General features: G+C 36.2%; 5 protein-coding genes across 5 annotated transcripts; 3 read left to right on the top strand and 2 right to left on the bottom strand.

The window, feature by feature from the left end:
- Positions 1-2,091: 2,091 nt before the first annotated feature.
- Positions 2,092-4,327, bottom strand: LOC110409475 (UDP-N-acetylmuramoyl-L-alanyl-D-glutamate-2, 6-diaminopimelate ligase). The gene is made up of 5 exons (XM_021418827.1): positions 4,201-4,327; positions 4,041-4,093; positions 2,932-3,111; positions 2,761-2,841; positions 2,092-2,659 (listed from the first exon to the last, which is right to left on the bottom strand). The coding sequence occupies exons 1-5, from the start codon at positions 4,258-4,260 to the stop codon at positions 2,473-2,475; spliced, it is 561 nt and encodes a 186-aa protein (XP_021274502.1). The 5' UTR covers positions 4,261-4,327; the 3' UTR covers positions 2,092-2,472.
- Positions 4,328-12,297: 7,970 nt separating this feature from the next.
- On the top strand, positions 12,298-16,497 carry LOC110429229 (Protein kinase superfamily protein). The gene is made up of 4 exons (XM_021445155.2): positions 12,298-12,539; positions 12,840-13,622; positions 14,846-14,920; positions 15,049-16,497. The coding sequence occupies exon 4, from the start codon at positions 15,072-15,074 to the stop codon at positions 16,332-16,334; it is 1,263 nt and encodes a 420-aa protein (XP_021300830.2). The 5' UTR covers positions 12,298-12,539; positions 12,840-13,622; positions 14,846-14,920; positions 15,049-15,071; the 3' UTR covers positions 16,335-16,497.
- Positions 16,498-16,613: 116 nt separating this feature from the next.
- YCF37 (homolog of Synechocystis YCF37) lies at positions 16,614-17,196 on the bottom strand. Its single transcript, XM_021445158.2, has one exon. It carries the CDS (start codon positions 17,194-17,196, stop codon positions 16,690-16,692), a length of 507 nt encoding a protein of 168 aa, XP_021300833.1. The 3' UTR covers positions 16,614-16,689.
- Positions 17,197-17,355: 159 nt separating this feature from the next.
- LOC110429230 (Tetratricopeptide repeat (TPR)-like superfamily protein) lies at positions 17,356-20,208 on the top strand. Its single transcript, XM_021445156.2, has 6 exons — positions 17,356-17,813; positions 18,048-18,304; positions 18,642-18,839; positions 19,004-19,094; positions 19,293-19,566; positions 19,650-20,208. The coding sequence occupies exons 1-6, from the start codon at positions 17,494-17,496 to the stop codon at positions 19,983-19,985; spliced, it is 1,476 nt and encodes a 491-aa protein (XP_021300831.1). The 5' UTR covers positions 17,356-17,493; the 3' UTR covers positions 19,986-20,208.
- A 3,433-nt stretch (positions 20,209-23,641) lies between these two features.
- LOC110410066 (Phototropic-responsive NPH3 family protein) lies at positions 23,642-25,390 on the top strand (the record flags this gene model as incomplete). Its single annotated transcript, XM_021419646.1, has 3 exons — positions 23,642-24,304; positions 24,395-24,464; positions 24,560-25,390. Coding segments are annotated over exons 1-3 (939 nt in total), but the record flags the coding sequence as incomplete, so codon positions are not given.
- Position 25,391: the final 1 nt, after the last annotated feature.

Here is a 25,391-nt window from a genome sequence, read left to right as displayed (position 1 = left end):
AAAATACAATTATACTTTTTTAAATTGATATAAAAATATTTTATTTTTCTTATTAATGATATTCGTACTCTTTAGACCAAATATTTATTTTAAAAATTAATAAATTTTTATATAATTTGGATCAGAATTTTAAAAAATAAAAATATTTTACCTAAGTATTCATATATACCAAAACCCACGGGTGCATGAAAAGCCAGAATCATAGACCCAGTTTTGAGAGTTTAAAAATGAAAATCCTTATAATCCCACGAGGGAAGAGCAAAAGGGTGTGTAGTGTCACTGTCAGACAACCATCACTTTGCCCTGCCGACTTTATCCTCAGCAGCAGATAGCCGCCTAAGCACCCAGTTTCACAGCCCATAAGGACCCATGGCTCGCACCATGGGCCTGTCATCGGCTAACATTCTTTTGAGTCGGCTAACATCCTCTGCCAGTCTACTGCTATAACGTTAGCTTCACTCGTTGCGAAATCCACCATATTTGTTTTATAAAAAAGCCCACTCGCCACTGGTTTGGAGTTCAACGTTGAAAACAACATCCCAAAAACCACATGAAAAGGAACGAAACAAGAAGCAGGAAATGACCAAACCCCACCGCAGCCTCTTTCTCTCTCGCTCTCTGTCTATATATACAATCCCCATTTAGCTCTTCCACTCTCCTCCATATCTCGAATCTCCATACTACACTTTTCTCAGTTCATTCTCCTCACGAAGGAAAAAAGAAAATGGATTTCATGATTCCCAAAGCTCAGCCATATTCTTTCTCAGATGCTGGTAACAAGGTGATGAATGTGAATAACCCAGAAGAGAAAGAAACTGAAACAACCAACCCTGTCACCAGCCAGCTTCAGATAAAATCCTCAGCTCGGTCTTCCCCTGAAGCCCTGGACAAAGAAGTTGTCCTCAGGCGTATCCGTCATCATAAGTGCAAGAACAAAGTCAAAAGTGCTTTCCAGGCTTTTGTTGGCAGCTCAGCACAAGCTCAAGAAAAGTGGATGGAACTGGGTGATGCTTTCACCTGCCCCTGAAAGGAAAGCTAAAAGAAAACCCATAAATCCAAGAAATCTTAAAACCCTTGAATGACTATGAATTGTTAGTATGTATTTGACGATGAAGATTAAGAGTGCAAAACTCTCTTGTAGAACCGAGCTATGTTCCCAGAAACAATTGTTCAGGGTCTAATGAGGGCATGTGGTATTGTTTCTCCCTCTGATTCAGAAAGAACTACCACTGTGTATCAATTATTGCAATTGTGATTGATTGAATTTGAATCCGGAATTCTATTATCTGTCGTAGATTTCTGGTACAATAATTTTATTACTTTTCTTGTTCATGATTTTGACCTCACCTTGTACAGCTTAATTTTGTACAATCCAACAGGTCCATTGGCAGATATTATAAACCTTTTAGTAGATCAAAAGGAATCGAAATGATGCAAATTGCAAATTATTACAAACCTGTTTGCCTGCTGGATCAACTAGAGACAATCTAACCTCATCAGGGGCTGTTTTCCTATGGCTATATTCAGAAATGTTGATGGGATCAAAGAGTTTTCACCGGACTTTTCTATACTGCTTTTTCTACTCTTGAGGGATCTTTCTTTATTTTAACTTGCAGTCTCTTTCTTACCCTCCCAGTTATTAAAAAACAGAAAAGGTTTCCATTGAAAACGAAAAAACAAATCACAATTGTAACAAGGTAAACCTGATATCCAACGAATTTGGCATTTAACGTGTTTCTGATTATGACTGGGATGATTATTAAATCATAACATGTAGCAGAAACAGCTGCCGGCTGATTGTCCAATGACGCTGATGGGGCGGATTGCAATTTTGTAATAGTGAAATTGCTAATCCCATTAAGGTTTTTAAAATCCATTCCTTCAAGCTATAATTTAATACAACTATAAGAGAACGTTGAATGGCTCTTGATTTGTTCAGGATGATTTGACACTACTATAAAAGACCAAAGAGTTGTAACGTAAAGCCCACCAGTGAAAAGTACCACATTGCTGATATCCAAAAGTAGGCCACCAAAGGTGGCGTTTGTAATGGATCCATCACTTTGCTACTTTATCTCAAGATTCAAGTCATAGGTGGAGATGCCAGTGGACCTTCCACCAAGGAAATGCAGAGCCTTTTTGATATGATACTGTTCTCCCAGATGATAGACTAAACAATTGCAGACAAATTCAATAATTTTACAAAACACAAACTGTTAAGGACCTGCCAAAAAGTTTGTCATGCAACAGGCCAAATTAACAACCCAGAAGTTGGAAGTGGAAGATCAGGTACGAATAGGATTTCTTCTGGAAAAAACATCATGAAATTCATCAAGAGGAGGCTGTTGTATAGGAGGCAGCTCCTTCTTGTCTTGTTTCCTTCAGGCACTGATCAATAATCTTTTCGATTTCCCTCCCCCTTTAGAAAGTTTGAGAGTGATCTCAGGTTTAGAAGGACCCCAGGGAACTTTGTTACAATCTTTTACAGCTTTCACGTAACCCAGAAGTAGTGAGGACACAATTAAGGCGAAGTGCTTGGTTGGAATTGTGTAAAACTGAAGATGACCTTGGAACTTGCATTTTCCTTTTCTTCAAGAACTCCAAGGAATTCTGTAAGCATCGAGCAGGTGGTATGTCCTCCAAAACAACAGGTTCTAACCTGCAGATAACAATGCACAATTATAATTATTACGTTTCAAAAGTCTTCATACTTTTTCTGTTGAAGGAAAGATTTTTCTGTTGATCAGAAAAGTCCCTCACCCTGAGCTTTTCTTTTTTTTCTTTCTTGAAGTGTGCTTTACCTCAATCTTCTCATCCTCAGAGTCTGATAAAAAAACTTGTCTGCAGAAAGAACGTGTTTTCTTCCTTAGACCATTTACATCTAGAGGCCAAAACTACACAGACAGATAGAGAGAGAAAGAGACATCATACTTTTCACGAGATGCAAGCATTTCAACAATGTTAGCAGGAAGCATCCCCTTCTTGGCCTGAGACTCCTCATCCGTCCCAGTTTCTACATCTTCTTGGCCATTCTCAACCTTTTTTGCAGATTGACGCGGTGTTTTCTTCTGAGCCCAATGTCTGCGCCTTTCTTTTCCCTCACGAATAACCCTGTATAGAGGGGATCACATTAAGCTCCATTGAATAAAAACATGTTTGCGTTTAATTTATGTAAACTGGATGCAATCAAAAGGTCAACATGACAATTACAGAGCCAAGCAGCATAAATATTGAACTCAACCAAGCCTTAATCCCACTTTGGTGTATAGATATGTTCTTCTCTTTGGTCCAAAAAAGACCCTTTATCTCAAACTAGTTGTGAAATAATACTACCACCTTATATTCTTTCTCATGTGAAAATAGCAATGTCTTGCTGTTTCATTCAACTCTTTCCATTCACAAGATGATGGTAATACCACCTCTATAGACATCTCCAAAATATGCTAAAACAGTAATAGACAAGCCAAAAAACATAACAACTACACTACAACTGCACTTTCAAGATCATCCCATGAACCAGGGGAACCCTAGTAAAATCATAAATCACAGGTAACTCAGAATTGGCCTGCCTCAATTCCTATACTTCACCTTTACATCACTTGTCTTTAGTTTCAAAATAGAGCCGTCATTAAAACAATGTACTTAAGCATGACCACCTTACCATAAAACTGGCCAAGTATCAACCTTGCCATGTTCATTAAGCTCAATATCGACTTCAGAAACATAAACTAATCAAATCAATAAAACTCTTACTATCTTGCCTTTAACCAAGCATTTCCTTAAAAGGGGTACTAACGTATCATCATCTTAAACCCAAAATACACTAAAATCCTAAGTTGCTTGAACATACCCAGAGCTAGAAATTCTTCCCCTCTTTGCTTTAGCCAATCAATAAGGTAGGGGGTGGGAGAAACTCAATGGGCAACGGCAACTTGGTTTAATACAAAATAAAAGAAATCTTTTTTTCCCATAACAATCATCCCAAAAAGCCAAAAATTTTCAGGAAAAAAAAAGAGAATTGTAAATAATTAGCTAATTACCTGGCCTTATTTTCTTTCTGGATTTGTCTTATCTCTTCATCTTGCTTTAACCCCTGCAATTCAGAACAAATTCAAAACAAAAAAAAAATCAACTTTTTTGCAAATTTTCAATTATAAAACTAAAGAAAGGAAGAAGAAAAAAAAAGATATTGATGAAAACCTGCTCGTTTGTAAATTCTTCGGGTGCATCAGAGTCGTTATCTTCTTCTATTCCCGACATGTCGTTTGCAGTGCCTTGTGTTTTTGGTTCGGGAGCGTTGCCGCTGCCGTCTTCGTAGGGTTTAAGGTTAATGCCATTACAAACCAGAAAACCTGAAAGATGGCCCGAAAGCCCAAGTAGTCAGATGGTTGGACCGAAAGCCCAAGTATTAGTGGGCTTATTGCCATTGGGCTTTCTTTTCCTATTGTTCCACTTCTTCAGAAAGACTCGTTTTAGAAAAGTCAGTAATACTTTTATGGTTTCCACCATCGTTTTTTATTTATCGTTTTACCTTATAAGAAATGGCAGTGATATTAAATTATGATATAATTTTTTAATAAAATTTAAATAAATATTTACTTTTTATTTAATTATCAAATAAATCTTTATAATTAACTATTGATTAATTAAACTAAATAAATTTTTATAACTAATCATTAATTAATTGTTTTTATCAAATAGTACTTGTCATTTTTTCATACCCACGTGACATTTGTTTTGCCATTTTTTAATACCCATGTAACATTTGTTATAGGTCAATAATTAAACCTAACCATGTTATAGGTCAATAATTAAACCTAACCAAACTCTAAAAATAAAATTTAAGTAAATTTATAAAGTATAAGCTTACATTCTCAACTTAAAAGACATACTTAATAAGTGGTAGAAGGCCTGTGTTTATATATCTAAGACTCACCCTATTTCTTACTGATGTAAGATTCTTAACATTTTATCTCATTCAATTATACAGCATTCTCATTGTATTAACTCTTTACGTGTAGAGGAGAAGAACTTTTACACAAGTTAAAGTTTATCTCGACTCTTATGAGGGCCCCCACATCAATGAAAATAAGTTTGCTTTAATACCAAATGTCACATATTGAAACTTAAGTCCAACTTCTTGTAATCTTAAACTTTGTCTGCTCTGATATCAAATGTCACATGTTGAAATTTAAACTCAAACTTGTGCAACCTTAAACTTTGTCTGGTTAGATATCAAATGTCATATGCTAAAGTTTAAAGTTTAACCTCTTGTGAGCTTAAAATTAAAGTTTAAGTAAGTTTATAATTCATGTACACACGTTTTCAACCCAAAAGACATATTTTATAGGTAATGAAAAACTCATATTTATGTACTCATTCTTACTAATATAGAATTCATGACATTCTATCCCATCCAATTCTGCAATACCCCGCTCTTTATCTATAGAGGAAAAGGATTTTTATAACTCTGATACTTAATGTCACGTACTGGAATTTAAGGTCAACTTTGTACAATTTTAAATTCTGTCTACTCTAATACCAAATGTTACATGCTGGAATTAAATTCTAATATCTCGGTTATGTCACGTGCTGGAATTAAATTCCAATACTCCAGTTATTTACCTGTAAAAGAGGACTCTTATAGCTCTAATACCAAAAGTTATGTGCTAGAACATAAGTCCAACCTTGTGCAACTTTAAATTCTGTCTGCTCTAATACCAAATGTCACGTGCTAGAACTAAATTCTGAAAATAAAGTTTAAATGCCTATAAATCATGAGTCTACATTTATAATCTAAAAGACATGCTTAATAAATGATGAAAGACTTATGTTTATATACTCAAGACCTAATCTATTTTTCACTAATGTGAAATCCGTGACAACATTAACGTCAAAGGTGAAAATTACCATTTGATTATGTCAAAATGTCATGTCATCATCCACCATGATATGTGAGCACGTCATATTAGCATCTCATAATATAAAATAACAAGTAATATTTTGACTAATAGCATGTTTGGCCTAGCTTTTTTCTAGTTTAAAAGCTATTATGAAGTTCTTATGAAAAATAATAACTTTTAGAATTAAGCTGAAGTTGTTTGGTAAATTTTTTTTTATAAGTTCTTTTTTATAAGTTATAATTTTAGTTAAAATTATCGTAAAGAGTATTTTTTTTTAAAGAGTTATATTGTAATTATTTTTAACAGATGAGGATATTTTTGAAACAAAAATATTTTTTTTTTATATTTTAAAAACAAAAGAGAAGAAAAAGCTCCTCATAAGAGCTTTAAGCTCTTATTTTAAAAATTTTATTCTTTAAAAAACGTTATTTTTTTTAAGAGTTTTTCAAAATTTATGTTTAGCCTGGATTTTACTTTTAAGAGATAGATAAGCTGAAAAAAAGTCAAACCAAACAAGTACTAAAAGTAATTAATTAACTCTTAATTATAAAATGTTATTTGACTCAAAATAAAAGTATAAGAATTTAATTGAATCTAATAAAAAATATTTATATTTTTTAAAATAATTCAAAGTTTTTATAAGTATAATACCCTAATTTATTTGTTACTACCAAGTTTTAGGATGAGATGAGTTACTAACAAATCACATAAATACCAAGGCTTAACTCACATTTATTCTGTTTTCTCTTCTTTTATGTTTTCATTTTAAAATAATTTATTTCAGTAAATAAAGATGAGAAACGTAATCTCTCTTATATTCTTTCCTCTCACTTTTCTTTTTTACTAAGTAGTAATAAAAGTAAATTTCTTTCGACTTTGTCGTTGGCACCTTCCATCCTCTCACTTTTCCACCCTATCGAGCAAAAGCTTAAGCGTATGAAAACAGCTTGACGAAAAGTGTGCATAAGAAGTAAGAAGTCTTGGCACTAAGGTCATGAAAGGAGAAAATAAATCTTTCACATTTCTCTACATTCTTCCTTTCTTGTTCAAATTTCTTCTTTTTACAAGTATGTTTAGTAGAAAAAGATGGAAAAATAAAAAGAAGAAATTTTCTCTCTATCGATTGAGCTGAAAATTGAAAATTATATTAATTTATCGTTATACTTTTTATAAGTTAAAAATAAATATAAATTAAACAATACGATAGATAATCTTGTACATATGCAACATTGATAGGTCAAAAAGAAATCAAATTTGTAAAACAGAAAGTCTCTTTTAAAAATTGAATCTAGATAAAGAGAAACCAAGTAACCAATACTAAGCCTTAGGCATCATCACCTTCTTAAAATAAACTTACTAGGACCCATGAAATGTGACATCTTTCTACAAGTACAACTGGCGATGAGCCATATATCCCCTTGACTACTTTGATTCCAAGTAGCCCAATTTTCTTCTTCTCCCCTATCCCTTTTTTTCCGCACCACATCCAACGCTCTATGGTTTTCTTCCTCAAACCAGACGTTAGCACGACTGAGTCAATAAACCAAAAGATTAATTATATACACATCGTTTGTTAGACCGTACGTCGCACGTTATGGGGAAATATTTTCCCTGCGTCTGGCGGGAATTGCCATGCGAACCAAACAGAATACATTGTTCCAATTTGTGTGTGGGACTGATCTGATTATTCTCCTAGTTTTTCAGCTGGATGTTCACTACTTTCATCTATTAAAAACTTCCTCCATGCCCAATCAATCCGGCTTCCCCTTAGCTTGGGAGAGTTGATTTTTCCAAGCCTTTGACTGATCGGTTGTATTGAATTTTCCTAGTGCCAGGTTTCGCGGACATTCCCCTCATGGCCAGATTACTACTAACAGTCTTACACTGTTAAGAACCTGTGGAAAGAAAGTAGGGAAAGATCCAAAGGATTGGGACAGGACTCCAGTAGGCATGCTGGTCATAAAAGTTTGGTGAATTTCCACGCAACTTGTCCCCCAGCTACGTGCGCGAAGTTTAATTTTATAACCAATGTGAATAGCTCGAAGAATCTACTTTGCCTTTAAAAAAAAACACACTTTGGCTGTGGAAAATTTGACAAAAGTAGATAACCCAACACAAAGTCTTTCAATTTTATCTGAAAAGCCATCTAAATTATACGCCATGCATGACACCCGTCATGCAAGCTTTTCTCTTATGATGATATATTAATCACAGACCTGACAACAAAAAGAAAAAAAAATGGTTCAATTGCGACAGTGTCATTTTCAGGAGTTCGGGGTTTCCTCCCCACCCCTGCTCTTGCCCCACCAGTCAAAATTGGCTGCTCTTTTCTCCAGCTGCTTCAACGAAATTGAGGGGGAAATAACACCGGGTTTCAAGGCTTATCATCACCAACTTTTGTCATTACTGTTTCTGTTCCCAAACAAATATGGATACGAAACTCTGGTATATTTGCATTGACATGGTTAGAGGAAGGGAAAATCTTATTTATATTGAACCCCAAGCTCTGATATTAAAGAACAATAAACACTTATATAAGGAAGCATCATAAAGTTTATTTTAGATTGGTTTTTTTTTTATGAAAAATTTCAAGAAAAAAAATTATTTTTAAAAATAATAGATAATAGATTTGAAGAATCTGTATGTTAATAGAATCTTTAACTGATTATCTGCTCCAACAATATTTCAAATAATTAACAAATTTTAATTCAAATAAGCAAATAATCTTAAGAATGTATTTGCAGATAATGATTAGGAGCTTTTTTCACACCTTCAAATCAATAGCAATACTACTCTCCTCTAGGTAATAAATTGATTTCATATAATTACCTCGATCAACTTTCAACCCGTGATTGTTTTACTCTTCCTTTTACCTATAACTTTAGCCGCATTTCCTGCAAATCCTTGCATTCACTACTTAGAATGCGCAACTGAACACTCCAACTTCGGGTGTTATGATGCAGTTCAAATAATCAATCAAATTGATAAAGCTGATTGAGAAGAAGAATGTCATTGCCTTAATAATATATTCTAAAAAAAAATTAGAGTAATACCTTGAATAATTTATTCCGAAATCGATTAAGGAATATATATTTCGTATTTGGTGTCACATTTTTCTTTAATTTGAGCTAATTGGCTCGGGATTTTAATACTAATTCTTGGTAACATTTATTCAAGTAATGGCATACTTCCTCTCGATCAACTTAATCAATATGATTGATTAGTTGAACTACAACACAATACTTTGAAGTTGGAGTGTCAATGACGCATTCTAAGCAAACGAATACAAAGATTCACAGGAACTGCAACTAAATTATAGATAAAAGGAGGAGCAGAATAATCACGGCTTCATTTATACAAGTAGTATTGCTAGTGTTACGAAGGTGAAAAAGGCTGCCACATTTATAGTGTTAAAATTAATTTGAAATTAACTTAATCATTATCCACAAAGGTATTCTTAAGATTATTTACTGATTGGAATTAAAACTGTTAATTATTTGAAACATTGTTGGAGCAGATGATCAGTTAAAGATTCCATTAACATACAAATTCATCATATATATTATCCACTATTTTTAAAAATAAAATTATTTCTTGAAATTTTTCATAAAAAAGCTCAAATATAAAGTAAGTTTTATGATGCATCCTTACATATAGGTGTTTATAGTCCTTTAATATTAAAAAACTCATTATGAAATATTATCTTTAAACTTAATCAATTTTCTTTCTAATGTGCAACCTTACACTTAAATCTTAAACACCATTCTCCATGGCCATGGCCGTTTCATGTTTAGGTATTATCTTGAACATCCAAAACGAATCTATTTTCACTGATTAAATATTGAGATTACAATTTGAATATATCAGAATATTATTCATAATTAATTATACAAATGGTGAAATCATAATTATAATTATTATTATTATGGACATCCCCAAATAATTTGTGCTTGATGATCTTCAAGTCTTTTTGAACCCATTCACACTATCAAGTGCGAGACAAGTAGTAGTATCATTTTCTTTTGTAGAATAAGAGAAAAAAAGACATAAAGAAAGAAACTTATCTGTACAATTATTGTAATCGTATACAAGTTGCTGCTTGAGATATAACGACTTATCTTGACTTTTATATTTTTGGAAAATTAAAAAGGTGTTGGTATTATTTCTCAATTAATCTCTTAATTAATTTAATAATCAAAACAGTTAGTAAATATTCAAAACTCAAGTTCCATAAAATTCTAAATTTCAAACTCGAACTCCATTATGTCAGACTCCATTGTTATTAAATTTAGAACCAAATTCAATTTTGAATTCCTCATTATTATATTCATATTTTTGTTTACGAAATAGGTGTAGCTATTTTTTTTCAAAGAATATTATATGGGTATTTAAGGATTAAAATAATTTATTTAGTCTCTTAAACAAATAGTTGAACAATAGTATCAAAATACCCAAATCATAGTGAACAACAATAATCAAAGTAAATCAAGATAATTCATGAGTAACTTTGATCTATTCACATCGATTAATAACAGTATTTTAATATTTATACGAATTAATCATTTCGTATTTTTCTAGAATTTTAAATATTAAATAGTTTGAATTTGAAAATGATTGAAACCGTTGGGATTATATTTTCGATGCCGTGATTAGCCTGCTAATTAGCGGAGTCATCACACGGTTTCGACACTAATTATCTTTTGGGAAAAAAAATTTTAAATAAATAAAAGGAAAAACAAAGCCATATATTCTCATTATTCAATTTCCCTATGTTAAGGAAAGTCAACGACCTAAAAGTGCAGGACCGTATGGTCTACGATTTTGGCTGGACAGGCAATATTGTCCAATCCTTCAATGTCACCTTAGTCTACACGGCAATAAATAAGAAGAAGAAAGGCCAATGCGTGTTGTAAAGAGAAAGGGACTGCACTGTGGATCAGCAAATTGTCATTAATACCCTTTGACTATAATCCCTCGAATTCATATCAGGTTGTGTCAGCTCCCAATATAGATTTGAGCATTGTATTATTTAGTCCTTAAAAGGAAAAGAGAACAAATGGCTAACGCTACATTATTTTATTGCCCATTGCCCATCTCTCTTCTTTTGCGGTTTAATTTCATTTTACTTAAATGCCCTTTCCATTTACTTTCATATTTATCAATTTCTCCCATGTGATTTGGTTGACTTAATGGCATTATAAATTTATTTATTTTTTATGTTACTTACATTTTGATACTAGTAAAATAAAAAACACGACATCGGGTTGGCATTATTTTTTACACTTATTATGTTAACGTAAATAATAAAAATATTACGTGATCATATTATTATGTCACTTCAGCATCTAATATGATATATCAACATATTATTTGAGTACTGCATAACATAAAAAAGATAAAAATAGTATTTTGATTAATAATAGTTAAGTTGTTGTTAATTGTAAAAATTTATTTGATCTAAAATAAAAATATAAGAATTTGATTGAATGCAATAAAGGTTTATTTAAAAATTTTTTAAATAATTCAAGATTTTTAAAAAATATATAATTTTTTTAAAAAATACAATGACTCAAACCTAAGATTGTTAATTAAATTCATAAATGTATATTAAAGAGTTTAATTTATTTACCTTTTATTACATTATTATACCTTTAATAAATTTAATTACAAAAAACATATTTGATTGAGTAAACCATAAAGAGGAAAAAAATATCAAATCCCATAGTTTTACATTACACATAGCATATGCAAAAACCCAACAACCACATGGCTTACACTTCAATTTAGTGCTTTGTTTTCCTTATCTCATCTTACCATATATAAGAAAATGTCAACAAATCAAATGGCCCTCAATGTTTGATCACTTGGTCTTGTTGACTTTTAAACCTTTGATTATTTCTAAACTAGACAAATCCTCCTCTTTTCTCTGAAAGAATACTGCTGATTCCACTATTGGCGTATCATTGTTATGCAGCCTTTATCTACCCACCAAGCCAAAAGAACAGCAAGAAAGGGCAGAGTAAATATCTTAAAATATGCAATAATTAGTCAATAATATGCTAATCCTAAACCCAAAATTTAAAAGAAACAAATGGAATATTTGTGGGACCCCATCACCACCATAATCATATCTCTAATCAAACATTGGTCGATGATCAGATGCCGTCCATTCCCACCTTTTACGAACGCTCTCTCTCGCTCTTTTCTTTTCTTCCAAGTCAAATGCCCTTTTAATTGCGTGCTGACCACAACATTATTCCTGGGTCCATCTCCGTAAATTAATGCTCTTTCGGAGGACAATTCCGTCTAATCACTAACTCCATGTTCCCGAACTTAGAGGGTAGACCGGTCATTTCATTAATAAAATACTAAAATTCCACTTGCCATGGAGTTTAACGACCCTGTATACAAACTATCTCTCATTTCTCATTACCTCTTCTCCAGAGCCTCAGTTTTTGTTTTTTTTGGTTTCCTGCCTTTTTTTTTTTTCATTTTTTTGTTTGATTTGAAAGAAAAACCAAGCCCAAATCAAGGAACTTCAAAAGAAATCGTTAGCAGTTTTTGATTTGAAGTTCAGTGCTTTAGAAAGAGCAGAGTCAATTGCAGCCATTGAAGAAGAACTGGAAAAGATCAGAGGTAAGCTCATAAATATTCCCAACTAAACCAACCCATTCATTCAAATTTTCCTTTTTTATCAACACACGAAGAAAAATTTTGAATTTCCCGAATTTACCATGCACTGACCTTTCTTTGTATTAGCATTTATTGGGATTAGATGGCCTCCCCAACGGCATCAATTGCCCTGCTTTAACTCCCCTCAATTACTGCCCCTCTTCCCAAATTTCCTCTCCTTTCAATACTATAACCCTTCAAGAACCGAGTATTACTTTCCTCTGTTCTCTCCTAATCAAGCTCCGTTTTTTATGTTCTTTTCAGGAAGCTGATGTTTGCTCTGTTTTCTTCTTGGAGAATCCAAAATGATATTGTGCCAAGCAAAGCTATCCTTCTCAACAACAATAGCAATTCTTTTGGTCATCTCCCAAGCAAAATCAGTTAACTCAGAGAAGAACCGATGCAAAGGCTCCTGCATAAAAGGCAATTTCTCAACAACCTTACCGTTTCCATTCGGGTTCTCGCCGGGTTGCCCCATCCAACTCAACTGCAGCGCAGACGGGGTCTGGATTGGAAAATTCCTTGTCCTGAATGTGACTTCTACGGATATCATCATCAAACTTCCCGTCGAATGCGAACGACCGCTGGCCTTACTCAGCTCTGTTCAGTAAAACTACGCGCTCTCTGCCGCAAATAATCTTCTGCTCCAAAACTGTACGAAGCGGTTACCAGCTCCTTGTGAAATAAGGCCGAAGTTTTTAGAAAGATCATTTAAACCTAACTCTTGCATTGATGAGAGTGATAATATCACTTGTTTTGCTGGCGGCGATGGTGAGCAGGTGTTGAATTTCGAGGAAGTTAGTAATACGCAGTGCCGTTTCTTGTTCTCGTCGACTTCGATCGTGGTTGACTCGGCTAGGAACTCAGTGGTTTCTTTGGAGTTTGAACGAGTTAAATTGGCATGGTGGGTTGAAGGGGAGTGTAACTGTGATGGAAACGCTAGTTGTACAAATGTTAAGAAAGGTAACAGAACGTTGGGGTTCACATGCCTTTGCCATAATGGGTTTGAAGGTGTTGGGTTCAAAGAAGGCGGTGGTTGCCGGAGAGGTGAGTCAATTCTTTCGGATTAATAATTTTGTTTGTTTCTTTGTTTTGTGTATCATTTTTAGGTTTAGGCTTGGCCTTTGGTCTTTTTGGTGGATGGTATGGGTGACCTTTGACATGGGGAAGTGGGAATATAGACGTTTGTGGGGTGTTTTTTTCCCTTTTTCCAATGAAAGGGTGACGCCTCATTTTTATGACTGGTTTTAATTATTTGCTTTTTTGTTTGTTTGACTCTAAATTTAGATTATGGGATTATTGACTAGTATTTAGAAATGGTAGTTTCAACAGTTCAATCTGCAATGAAGCTAGAAGATTTTAGTACTATCTGAATCAACATGGAGAGTTTCTACATGTCAGTTGCATATTCAAACTGGGGAAGGGATTTCGTTGTGAAGTTATAGAGTTTGTGCGTTCCTTATTTTGTGGTTGAATTCCATCAAAAGTAGGAGTTTCTTCTGGTCAAAGTTACAAATTCTATGATTTGTAGTTAATGAACAATGTTTGCCATGAATCTAGCCTCAGTAGCAGGTAAACTTGTTCGTTCTGTTTTAAAAGTTAAGCACATCTGATCTTTTTAGGTTTTGACTTAGGCAGTGCAGTTTCAACAATGTATGTATCTGGCAATGCAAAGTTTCGTTCTTGGTTGACAAACTTTAAACATTCATTTCTGAGTTCTATACTCTAGAAACACCGTGACAGATTCTCTACCATTTACAAATTTCAACAGAACTGGTTAACATTAGCAGCTTGAGTCATCTACCGGAACTGATTGTTCACCTTCATGCTTGTTTTTTTGTTAATTTTCCTCATAATCCGCCCTTTTTAAAGAAGCATGAATGAAGTTTGAATGGTTTATGTCAACAAAGAAATGCATTGTTGACCTGGCAAAACAAATGGAGTTACGTCTTTGTCTGATACCTGACTTTTCTCACCTGTGGAAAGTTAAGGCATTGCATAAAAGTGGAATGCACTAAAAATGTTGTAATGTTGGGATGTTATATCCATACCTTGGAAAATCTAGAGATAAGTGGTTTAGGAACGTGGCTGGAATTAATCATCTCCGTGCTGATTCTGATAGGAACAGTTTATGCTAGCATGTGAAATATGTCTTAAATGCATTGTCTTTTCTTGTGATGATATTGAATATATCATGTAGATTGTGTAGTAATTGAATAAATTCACTAATTCCTCTTTTCCCCTACTTTTCTGAATGCTGCATTTATCAGTTCCTCACTGCAATCCTTCAAAATACATATCTGGAAAATGCGGGGGAACTACAAGAGTTGGTGTCTTGGTTGGAGGTAATCAGACTACAAAATACAATACTTGTATTAGAGTATTCTCTTCATCAAGACAGGGTTCATAATTCTTCTTATAGCACTCTGTATTGTCTCCTTCACATAACTGATGAACCATGTTGTGTTCTTAGGGCTTATTGCTGGAGCTTTGTTAATGGGTGGTGTGGCTCTTTTATGTTGCTATGTGCGACAGCGTAGTTCTAGTTCCTTCAACAAACAGATGAGTGCAAAGCGCCTTCTATGTGAAGCTGCGGGCAACTCAAGTGTTCCTTTTTATGCCTATAAAGAAATTGAAAGAGCTACTAATAGCTTCTCTGATAAACAAAGGCTGGGGACTGGAGCCTATGGTACAGTTTATGCAGGAAAACTCCACAATGATGATTGGGTTGCCATAAAAAGATTCAGATATAGAGACCCTGACAGTATTGACCAAGTAATGAATGAGATTAAGCTCCTTTCCTCTGTCAGTCACCCGAATCTTGTCCGCCTCTTAGGCTGCTGCATAGAGGAGGGTGAGCCCATCCTGGTCTATGAATTTATGCCTAATGGAACTTTATCCCAGCATCTACAAAGAGAGAGGGGTGAAGGACTTCCATGGACAGTAAGGCTCACAATCGCTGCTGAAACTGCCAAGGCTATTGCCTATCTTCACTCAGTGAATCCACCTATTTTTCATCGAGATATAAAGTCTAGCAATATACTCTTGGATTTCAGCTATAGATCCAAGGTAGCTGATTTTGGTCTTTCCAGGCTTGGGATGTCTGAATCATCCCACATCTCAACTGCTCCTCAAGGAACACCAGGCTATCTTGATCCTCAATACCATCAGTACTTCCATCTGTCAGATAAAAGTGATGTCTACAGTTTCGGGGTCGTTCTTGTGGAGATAATAACTGCATTGAAAGTGGTTGACTTCTCACGTCCTCATAGTGAGGTAAACCTGGCTGCACTTGCTAATGATAGGATAGGACGAGGCTGCGTCGATGAGATACTCGATCCATACCTTGAACCACACAGGGATGCTTGGACGCTTTCATCAATTCATAATGTGGCCGAGCTAGCATTTAGATGCCTTGCTTTCCATCGGGACATGAGGCCTACCATGACCGAGGTTGCGGAAGAGCTAGAACACATCCGGCTCAGCGCTTGGGTACCCGGCATGTGCATCGAATCACCAACGGCTTCCTCTTGTCCGTCCTCCGAGGATGAAAATGAGAGATCCCTAAGTACCAAGACAAACAAGAAGTCAGTGGTGGGAAGCCGGAGATTGATTGTGAAGCAAAGGGGAGGAGATTGTCTGGTTTCCTTAGATGAAGTCAAAAGCAGCTCCCCTGTTTCAGTCCAAGATCATTGGTTAAGTGAACAAAGCTCACCTTCAACAAACAGCTTGTTGGGCAATGCATCCCAGCGAGAATGAGATCTCACAGCATCCCTTTCCCTTTTGCTTACTTGCCTCTTGACAAGTGTTTAATTAATAGCAATTAGTAAAGCCATTACTTCTTACTTTATACATCAATTCTGAAGTTCAAAAGTGTTTAAAATCGAATTATCTGAATTTAGGTTCTTAGTTGAATTTTTAATGTTATTCTAATTAAATTTGAAAACGAAAATAAAAACTAACTTTGATTAATTCGGGTTAATTGGATTATGGGATTTTTAATTTGTATTTGAAAATAGTTTTAAAATAATATTATAATTAAAACAAGAATAAAATAGTGGTAACAACTTTAATTAACAACATAAATGACCAAATTTAAGATACAAAAGGACAATCAAGATTTTTGGGCCTCGGGCCCTAAAATTCCATTCACAATAGAAGTAGCCACCACAACGCCGAGAAACTCGGCTCCCGCCACGGCACCCGCCTGAGCCAACGCGCCAAAACTAACGGCACTCTCGATCTCCTTTTCTGCTGTTTCGATCTTCTTCTCCGCGGTCTTCAATCCTTTCTCCACCGTAATGATTCCTTTCTCCGCCGTCTCCAGCCCTTTCTCCGCCGTCTCGAACCCTTCCTTCACTATCTGCACCGCTTCCTCCTCCGCGCTCTTCAACTTCTTCCTTAAACCGAATAACGGAATATCCTCCGCATTCGACGCCGGGTCTCTAACCGTCAATGCCGTCGTTGCCGTCAGAAAGAACAGAAGCTGTCTCCGATTCGGGAGAGAAACCGTCAGCGCAGGTTTACTAAACTGCGGCTTGACGTACCGTCCAGGGTGCGCATTGTGCGCACAGCGGACTGAGAGGGATTGGAGTACAGGTGGCGAAATTGTGGAAGCCATATTCCTTTGCTCGCTTCACAGCCTGATGTTTCGAAATCATGATCCTGTGACCCTGATATATTAAACAGATAGTTTTCTCCTCTCCTAAATACGAAAATACCCTTCATAGCTTTATCTCCTCGAAAGACCCTCGTTTCCATTTCTGTCTTTTCCGCTTTAAAATCTAAAAAAATTTATGTTATTTTCCGCCAGAAAGGGTTTTTGAAGGGAAGCCCAAGGAGAAACCCCCAAAACCCCCTTGTCCATTTTCCTTTCTTTTATTTTGCATTTTGGGTCAAGAATTGAAGCAAAATAGTGATGGCTGAAGAAGAAGTTACGGCGCCGGCGGCATCAGAGGCGTCGGTGACAATGACGGAGCAAACTCCAGACCTGAAAATTGGGGAAACCCTAGAAACGCAAGGTTCAATCGAAGCCACAATTGAGTCTGCGGTTCAAGGAGGCACCGAGTCGACATGCAACAATAACGATAATGCTGAAATTCTTGGACTTGCGTCGGATGTTGATCGAGAGAAGACGCTGGAGTTAGCAGATGAGTTGGCGGAGAAAGGATCTAAGGCTTTTAAAGAAAACGATTTCGCCGAAGCTGCTGATTGCTTTAGCCGCGCCCTTGAAATCAGGTTAACCCTCGGGCTCCATCTCACCGTTCGTTTTCCTTTTTGAAGTATTTTCCATTTTTTTTTCTGTATGAGGAAATGGAAATGAATTCTCACAATTAATTTTGTGTTGGATGAACGACTTTTGAGGAAGTAAACCAAATGGAGGTTTAGAGATTTTCCATTCGTAGCTTCATTTGCTTTTCAAGTTTCGGGATTGTGTCTGTATTCTTAAACTTCTTGTTTATGTCACGCTAGGGTTGCCCTTCATGGTGAACTTGCCGTTGAATGTCTGAAGGCTTACTATCTGTATGGACGTGCACTGCTGTACAAGGCTCAAGAGGAGACTGATCCCTTGGTTTCTGTGCCAAAGAAGGAGGGTGAGACTCAGCAAGGCTCGAACAAAGAAGAGTCTGTTAAAAGTGCTGTAAATGGTGAATCTTCAGTTGCTTCCGTATCAAGTGATGCCAAACAGGACGAGAGTTCAACTCAGCAGGAGGGAGCTACCGAAGATGGTTAGTATATTTTTGAATTTGTCTCTGTTTACTTATTATAGAGTTTATACATCTTGGTTACTTGTTCATAAAGCGTTATTTTAATTCTCATTCGAATTGAGCTTAGATACCTAAATTTAGTTTGAATATTTTTGGATGTCGTGATATTAGTGCTTTTGCTTACAGATGGTACTGAAGCCATCTTATACTCCTCTGAACTTTTCATTCGCATTATCGTCAATTGTAGAGAGTAGCTGCTGTACCACCAATGTTATAATCGTCATTGGATATGCTGCCCATAGACTAAAATGTTAACTGCTCTTTACGCTTAATTAATTTATTCCATTATGTGTTTCAGGTGGAAGAGATGAGGAAGAGGAAGATGAGGATAGCGACACTGATGATGTGGCTGGAGCAGATGAGGATGATTCTGACCTGGATTTGGCATGGAAAATGCTAGATGTTGCCAGGGCAATTGCTGAAAAACAACAGTTGGGTGACACCATGGAGAAAGTGGATATTTTATCAGCATTGGCTGAGGTTGCCTTGGAACGAGGTCGATCTTGCTCCTTATTGTTAGTTAAGATTTCTTAGTATTTCTGTTATGAATGTGCTTTTTTGGGGTGGTTGGGGGAGGGAAGAACCGCCTTCACTAATTTTTACAGTAGCTTTTCTTGAAGCATCCTAAAACATCAATTTGTTTCTTTTCTGCTTCTTTAGAGGACATTGAATCTTCACTCAGTGACTACCAGAAAGCCCTTTCCATTTTGCAACAGCTGGTTGAACCAGATCACCGCCAAATTGCTGAACTGTATCCTTGATAAGGTTGAAGTGTCTTTATTATTAAGATTATTACTCTCTATGTAGATAATAAATCCCAGGTTCAATTAAATAGTGTTGCATGTTGGTCGATGAATGCATACTAGTCAAAAATGAAATATGGATCCCCTTGATTCCACCCTTCAATTTCAATCAGATTCTATATTTGCAACTTAACCATATAATTCAGAAATTTTCGAATATGTATGTGTTTGGAAATTGGCTCAAAGCCCCAAGAAGCAATTCCGTACTGTCAGAAGGCCATCTCAGTTTGCAGGTCTCGGCTGGAGCGTCTAACAAATGAAGTAAAGAGTTCTGCAGGATCAGCATCGTCTTCAGCTGCCTCTGAATTAGATGATGGTGTAGAACAGTCCTCCAATGGCTCTCAGACTGTTAAATCTATTGCAGATAAAGAAGCAGAAATTGCAACACTTGCTGGACTTGCTGAAGACCTGGAAAAGAAGGCAAGTGCAATTCGATTATCTATGTGAACTGACACCTTATTGTATAACTTGCTTAATTATTTGGTGCATTTCTGCATTTGCAGCTTGAAGATCTGCAGCAGCTGGCCTCCAACCCGAAGTCAATTATTGCTGAACTCCTGGGAATGGTATCTGCCAGGGGAAGGGATGGTGAGAAGAGTGCTGCACCCACCACAGTGAGCTCTTCACGGATTGCTACTGCTAACAGCAATGGAAATTTTGATTCTCCAACTGTATCCACTGCTCACTCAAATGGGACTGCAGGGGTCACGCACCTTGGAGTTATAGGAAGAGGAGTGAAGCGAGTTTTGATGAGTACAGGCTCGGTAGAATCAAGCTCAGCAAAGAAACCTGCAATCGAGCCATCATCTGACAATGGAGATGGCAGCAGTGCCTCCTGATGTTTGTGGTCCTAGATTTTGGCAATGCATGCTTAGTAATTCCTAATACTAATTAGTAGTCATTGGTTTATGCTATGCTGTTGAACCGTACCAGATTAATGCTTGATGTTATGAATTCTTGCCAAGCTGCTAAACTAGTTCTGCTTATAACTGCCATCTGTAATAGTAAGCTAAGGTTTATGTACCAGTTTCCTGTTCTCATAACTGATGTATTCTGCTGTCATATGCTTCTGAAGAACAACACCTGCTATTGGTGAAAATTTTCTCGGTGCCAAGCATTTCCATTCATTAAAATATCCCTTGTTAGCAATTAGAATAAAGGACCCAATTTTAACATGTATCAATCCTGGAGCCACTATTTTCACCAAACTCTTTTGTAGATCAGTTTTCTGCAGTTTGTAATGGGGATCTCTTCTTGAAATTCAGATTTTTATTTTTTTTAATAATTGGGAGATGGAGAATTCGAATCTTGTTTTTTAGATGGAGAGAGAATATATAAATAATGAATTAAATGTTCGGGTGTAATTTAGATTTATATTTAATATAATTATTTTCTGATTCAGTCATGGAAACCTAGTGCCGCAATGCTGTTGTTCTCTGGATCGTATCAAATCATAGAGATAAATACTTAGAATTTATGGGACATTCATGGAGAAGTTAAGCCGCCTTGACTTGAAAAACAAAAAATATTAATCTCTGTTTTAATGGCTAACTAATTTCGTACATATTTGTTATCGAGATAGTAAGGACAAAAAGTACACAAGGCACGATAATGTAATGCTGCTCCGAATCAGGATTGATCTACAAATCATTCCCAAAACCAAATATATTGTCTTATTTGTTGTGAATAATGGTGTGCAATGTCTTTCTGCTATAATTAAACTTGTGGCTACAATTAAGTGTCACGACTATTTCCCATGATCCATCTGTAAAATTAATATGTATTTGTTTCCATTATACTTTCTCTTTGTTTTCCTTGGCGGCCTGTTTACATTTGATTTGATAACCCAAGAAAAAGAGCAACGTTTAATATTCCCCTCTGGCATGGGCAACTTTGCTGCCAGGATGCCAATAAAAGTAAACCAGCCACAATTCGGCAGTCTTGTAATAATGCAGCCAATAGAAAAAGGGGGAGAGGATGAGTCAGGATCGACGAGAGTTTTACTAAGCAAAAGCGATACGTTCAACATTAAAGCTGCTATTTAGATAATTAAGCAACAATGTTATGAAAACGGGGTCGATTGCATCAAAGCAATAGTTTTCACTATAAAAACTAGAAAAGGATAAAGAGATGGGAGGCAACATCAATACCACATTTGTAAATCTTCATATAAAAGAATTCCTCAAAAAAAAAAAAAACAAAAGCAAAGAATGTGTTACAGGGTGGATTGCAAGCAATGTGGGAAATACTCCTGGGGTGGTTGTGGCAAGCACCTAGCCACCCTCTACGCCAGCATAGATGAGGGAAAACGCTGCATGTGCCACCCATGGCCTGGCGTTGTCATTCCATCGGCAAACAATGTAGCAGCAAACAGCAATCAACCACCCGCAACCGGAACTCCACCTTCGGGTATATTAGCTTTGGGTTTGCTTTTCGCTCGTAGGTTATGAGGTTGTACTACTTCCATCACCTAATTATGCACACAACAACTTGTTGGGGAAATGGGTACACTGTCATTTATTCAGTGCATGGCATTTAAAGGTTAGCTGTTCAAACAAGCAAAAAGACTAAAGTGGTAAAAAGAGTGGTTGAAAAATTGCACCTGGAAAAGATGCAAAGCAGAGGACAACAAACCAACAAAGCCTAGCTCAATCTTGTCGACTAATGAGTGGCATCATATTCTAGTTAGATATTAATCTCTTTGAATAATTACTTGAGTTTTCTTTTGCAGGCAACCAGCAATCTTCATATAGTCTTCGATGCCTGTCAGGGGGTGCTGCCTTAAAGAGTACTGATAGAGCAATATGAATAAATAAAGCAAAGAGAGAAAGGGAGAGTTAACGTTTAATTTTTAGAGTGATTTATGTTATAAATAATGTAATCTGGTTAATGTCTCATTGACCATTCTGTCTTTCCAGGGTGTATGGATTAATGAATTAAAAATCAAAGTGCTACTATCTTGTGCAGGGTGCCAGAAAATATTTACCCCCTTAAACCCACCACCCCACTAGTCTCCATGGGGTTTGTTTTTCTTTTGGATGGTTCTGTCATGGTTTTGTACTTCTCTCTTGTTTTCTAAACCCCAGTCTGTTAAATTTTCTGACCAGTTCCAACTTCCAAGCAGCAGCACTAGCATGGAGAGAGAGAGAGAGAGAAAGAGAAGAGGAGAGGGAGGGAAAGGAACTTGAGAGAGATTTGAAACTCTTAGAGATTATATGATGATTAAGGCCGGCATTGGATTTCTCTGTAGTGGGGGCATCTGTCCCTCAAATAAACAAATGTGACCACAATCTAAATATTTGATTTCATAAAACCAAAAGCAAAAGCAAAGCAAAAGTTCAAACGTCTGACCTTGTAAATTTTTTTTGCGCTTTTATAGTTCGGCTTTTTATTGTCTTTGGTTCAGAGAGCCAGTCTCATATATACCCACAATGAGGTGTGCCCAATGAGCTCTACCCCAATCCTCCTTTGTGATTTTGTCTATGATTACTCACTAAACAACGTGGAATGCAGAAAATAAAAGTGCTCCATCAGTCTGCTTCTTCAATGATTTCTGCATCTTCCAATACTCATTCAAAGGCAATTATTATCAGAAGATTCAGCTTTGAACAGCCAGGGTTCATATTTCCTTTTCTACAGCCATTGTTTTTGACATCATCATCACCACCACCACTATCACTGACTTTAGCCTAATTGTTTGATCATTGTATTATTAGTTTAATTTAATGAATAAGACTCAATTTTTATACCATCATCATTGAAACAATCAAGAACAGCAACACCCTTCAAAAGAAGAATCAAGTGAGTCATAATCCATCTCTAATCCAAATCCCTTCCCGTCCCTTGTCTCTCTATCTCCCATCTTTCCCATTGTTGATGAACATTGTTTACAACATAATCAATGGGAAATTTTGTACTATCTCATAGGCAGCATAGCTGTCAATTTTCATGGGTAGTGATTAACAAAGCAACATTCTTTTGTGGTTACCTCATTAATGTAGTCATAAATACTAGCAAGGAAGGGGAGTACTAGGGTAGATGTGTTGCTATAAATGAAGCCAGCTCCATACTTTTCTTTTCAGACATGAATTTTCAAAAAGAATTCAAACTGGGAAAACAAAGAAGGAAAAAAAAAATTGGGTTTGAAGCTTCAAATCAAAACCAATAACTAAAACCAACATTTCAAACTGTGGGCATCTCTTTATGTGGTCATGAGCTAATGTGGCCAATGGTGTCATTTATTTCCACGTGACTTATTTAATAACAGCTCATCTCATTCTGTAGAATTGGACATCCAAGAAATTTCAATTGCTTTCTTCACCACCCCACCCCCCTCCCAATGAAAATTTGAGAAGGAATATCAATTTCCTTTTCAATTGTGTAAGCCTATGGACAAGCCAAGGTGTTGTCCTCATGCTTATGGGATTTTGATTCTGTGTTAATCTTGTACCAAATTGATTAAGATATTCTAGCCTCCACATAAGAAAAAGCAATTAAAATCCAATAACAACTTAATCAAACTTATGTCATCTTATTGTCTCTTAGCCATGGTGCTATAGAAAAGCAGGATTTAGTGTGTAATAATTGTTTTTACACAATTTTTTTTTGAGACCATTTTGACACAATTTTAATTACTGCTTTCTTCCAAAAGCTAACCTTTCTCAGTCCCATTTTTTCCCTACTCTTTGACGTTTTAGAGAGAGAGTTGGAGTGGTTGAGACTTGAGATTGATTCTGACGTGATTCAAAGGAAGGGAAGGGGAAAAAAAAAGTAAAAAAGAAGCAAAGTTTTTTGGGTGAAAAATTCAGATAGTATAAAATTTTGTTCCTCCTTTTTTGAAATTTGTTCAAGCTTCGTTTGTCCCGGTTTGAGTTTTTTAGGATTCCAATCCACTCTTTCCACCTTTTTATATTGCCAACTGTTTCTTTGCTTTTTCTTCCCACACACAACCAGACCCCCATCAACACAAAACCCACGAACAGTTCTCATCATTCCTCTCTTCTGTAAGCTTAAAACTTGAAAGAACAAGAACCCTGAATGGATCTGCTTTAGTTTTTCCTCCTTTGGTTCACAACAGTTTCTCAAAAAACCCAAGAGTTTCAGACTTCAACAAAGAAAATATGGCAGCTGACAAACCTAGCTCTAAAGCCCAAGCATGGTTAGACCTCTTCATTTCTCATCCCTCAAAAGGGTTACAGAAAAAAGAGAGGAAAGTTTAACATTTTTCCTTCTTGTTTTTAATTTACAGGTTTTGTGCCACTGGATTACCAAGTGACATTATGATTGAAGTTGATGACATGACTTTTCATCTCCATAAGGTTAGCTAAGCTTTAAATTCCAACTTCCATGGCTTTTCTACTGACCAAACATTTGTTCGTTTTAATTGATGGTTTTTTAACGGTTTCGGTTTCAGTTCCCTTTGATGTCCAAAAGCCGAAAGCTTGATCAGTTAATAGCGGAGCAAGGTCGGAAATCATCCACTACAACAGTTACCAAACAAAGGCAACGTGAAACCAAAACCGAAATCGAAGAAGAAGATGAAGAAGAGTATCAAGAAAAACAGGAAAATGAAGAAGAAGAAGATCAATACCAGATATCTCTCCCGGATTTCCCTGGTGGTTCGGAAACTTTTGAAGGCGCCGCCAAATTCTGTTACGGCGTTAAAATCGATCTCTCCTCCTCCACTGTCGTTCCTCTCCGTTGCGCCGCCGAGTTTCTTGAAATGACGGAAGAGTACTCCGAAGATAACCTTATTTCAAAAACCGAACGGTTCCTTTCTCAATCCGTCTTTAAAAGCCTTAAGGAATCGGTCAAAGCGTTAAAATCATGCGAATCCGTGCTGTCTTTAGCGGAATCTTTAGGCATTGTTCAGAGATTGATTGAGTCAATCGCTACGAGAGCTTCTTCTACAGATCCGACTCTGTTTGGCTGGCCGGTGAATGACGGGATTGTGGAAGCTAAAGGCGCTTCCAGTCAAGCTTTATGGAACGGAATTGAAACTGGTTTGAGAAGAAAAAGTCTAGCTCGAACGAACAATGTAGAGTCCTGGTTTGAAGATCTGGCATTGCTGAGTTTGCCGCTGTTTAAACGCTTGATTTTAACGTTGAAAACGCGAGATCTGAGTCCAGAGATCATCGAAAGCTGCCTTATGTGTTACGCTAAGAAGTACATTCCTGGAACGTCACGGTCAAATCGGAAACCATCGACGTCGTCGTCGGCCTCTGGTGTTTCAGAGGGTGAACAGC

This window comes from Theobroma umbraticum, unplaced genomic scaffold, assembly GCF_002168275.2.
Source record: "Theobroma umbraticum cultivar Fairchild unplaced genomic scaffold, ASM216827v3 scaffold_44.0, whole genome shotgun sequence".
Classification (NCBI taxonomy): domain Eukaryota; kingdom Viridiplantae; phylum Streptophyta; class Magnoliopsida; order Malvales; family Malvaceae; genus Theobroma; species Theobroma umbraticum.
This window is presented reverse-complemented; position numbering and strand designations above follow the sequence as displayed.

Coding starts and splice junctions, on each gene's coding strand:
- YCF37 (XM_021445158.2), bottom strand. CDS start 17,196: ATGGCTTCCACAATTTCGCCACCTGTACTCCAATCCCTCTCAGTCCGC.
- LOC110429229 (XM_021445155.2), top strand. CDS start 15,072: ATGGGTGGTGTGGCTCTTTTATGTTGCTATGTGCGACAGCGTAGTTCT.
- LOC110429230 (XM_021445156.2), top strand. CDS start 17,494: ATGGCTGAAGAAGAAGTTACGGCGCCGGCGGCATCAGAGGCGTCGGTG. Junction 18,305..18,641: donor GGAGGGAGCTACCGAAGATG/GTTAGTATATTT, acceptor TATGTGTTTCAG/GTGGAAGAGATGAGGAAGAG. Junction 19,095..19,292: donor CACCGCCAAATTGCTGAACT/GTATCCTTGATA, acceptor CATATAATTCAG/AAATTTTCGAATATGTATGT.
- LOC110409475 (XM_021418827.1), bottom strand. CDS start 4,260: ATGTCGGGAATAGAAGAAGATAACGACTCTGATGCACCCGAAGAATTT. Junction 3,112..4,040: donor CAGAAAGAAAATAAGGCCAG/GTAATTAGCTAA, acceptor CCCTCTATACAG/GGTTATTCGTGAGGGAAAAG. Junction 2,660..2,760: donor AAAAAAAAGAAAAGCTCAGG/GTGAGGGACTTT, acceptor TGTTATCTGCAG/GTTAGAACCTGTTGTTTTGG.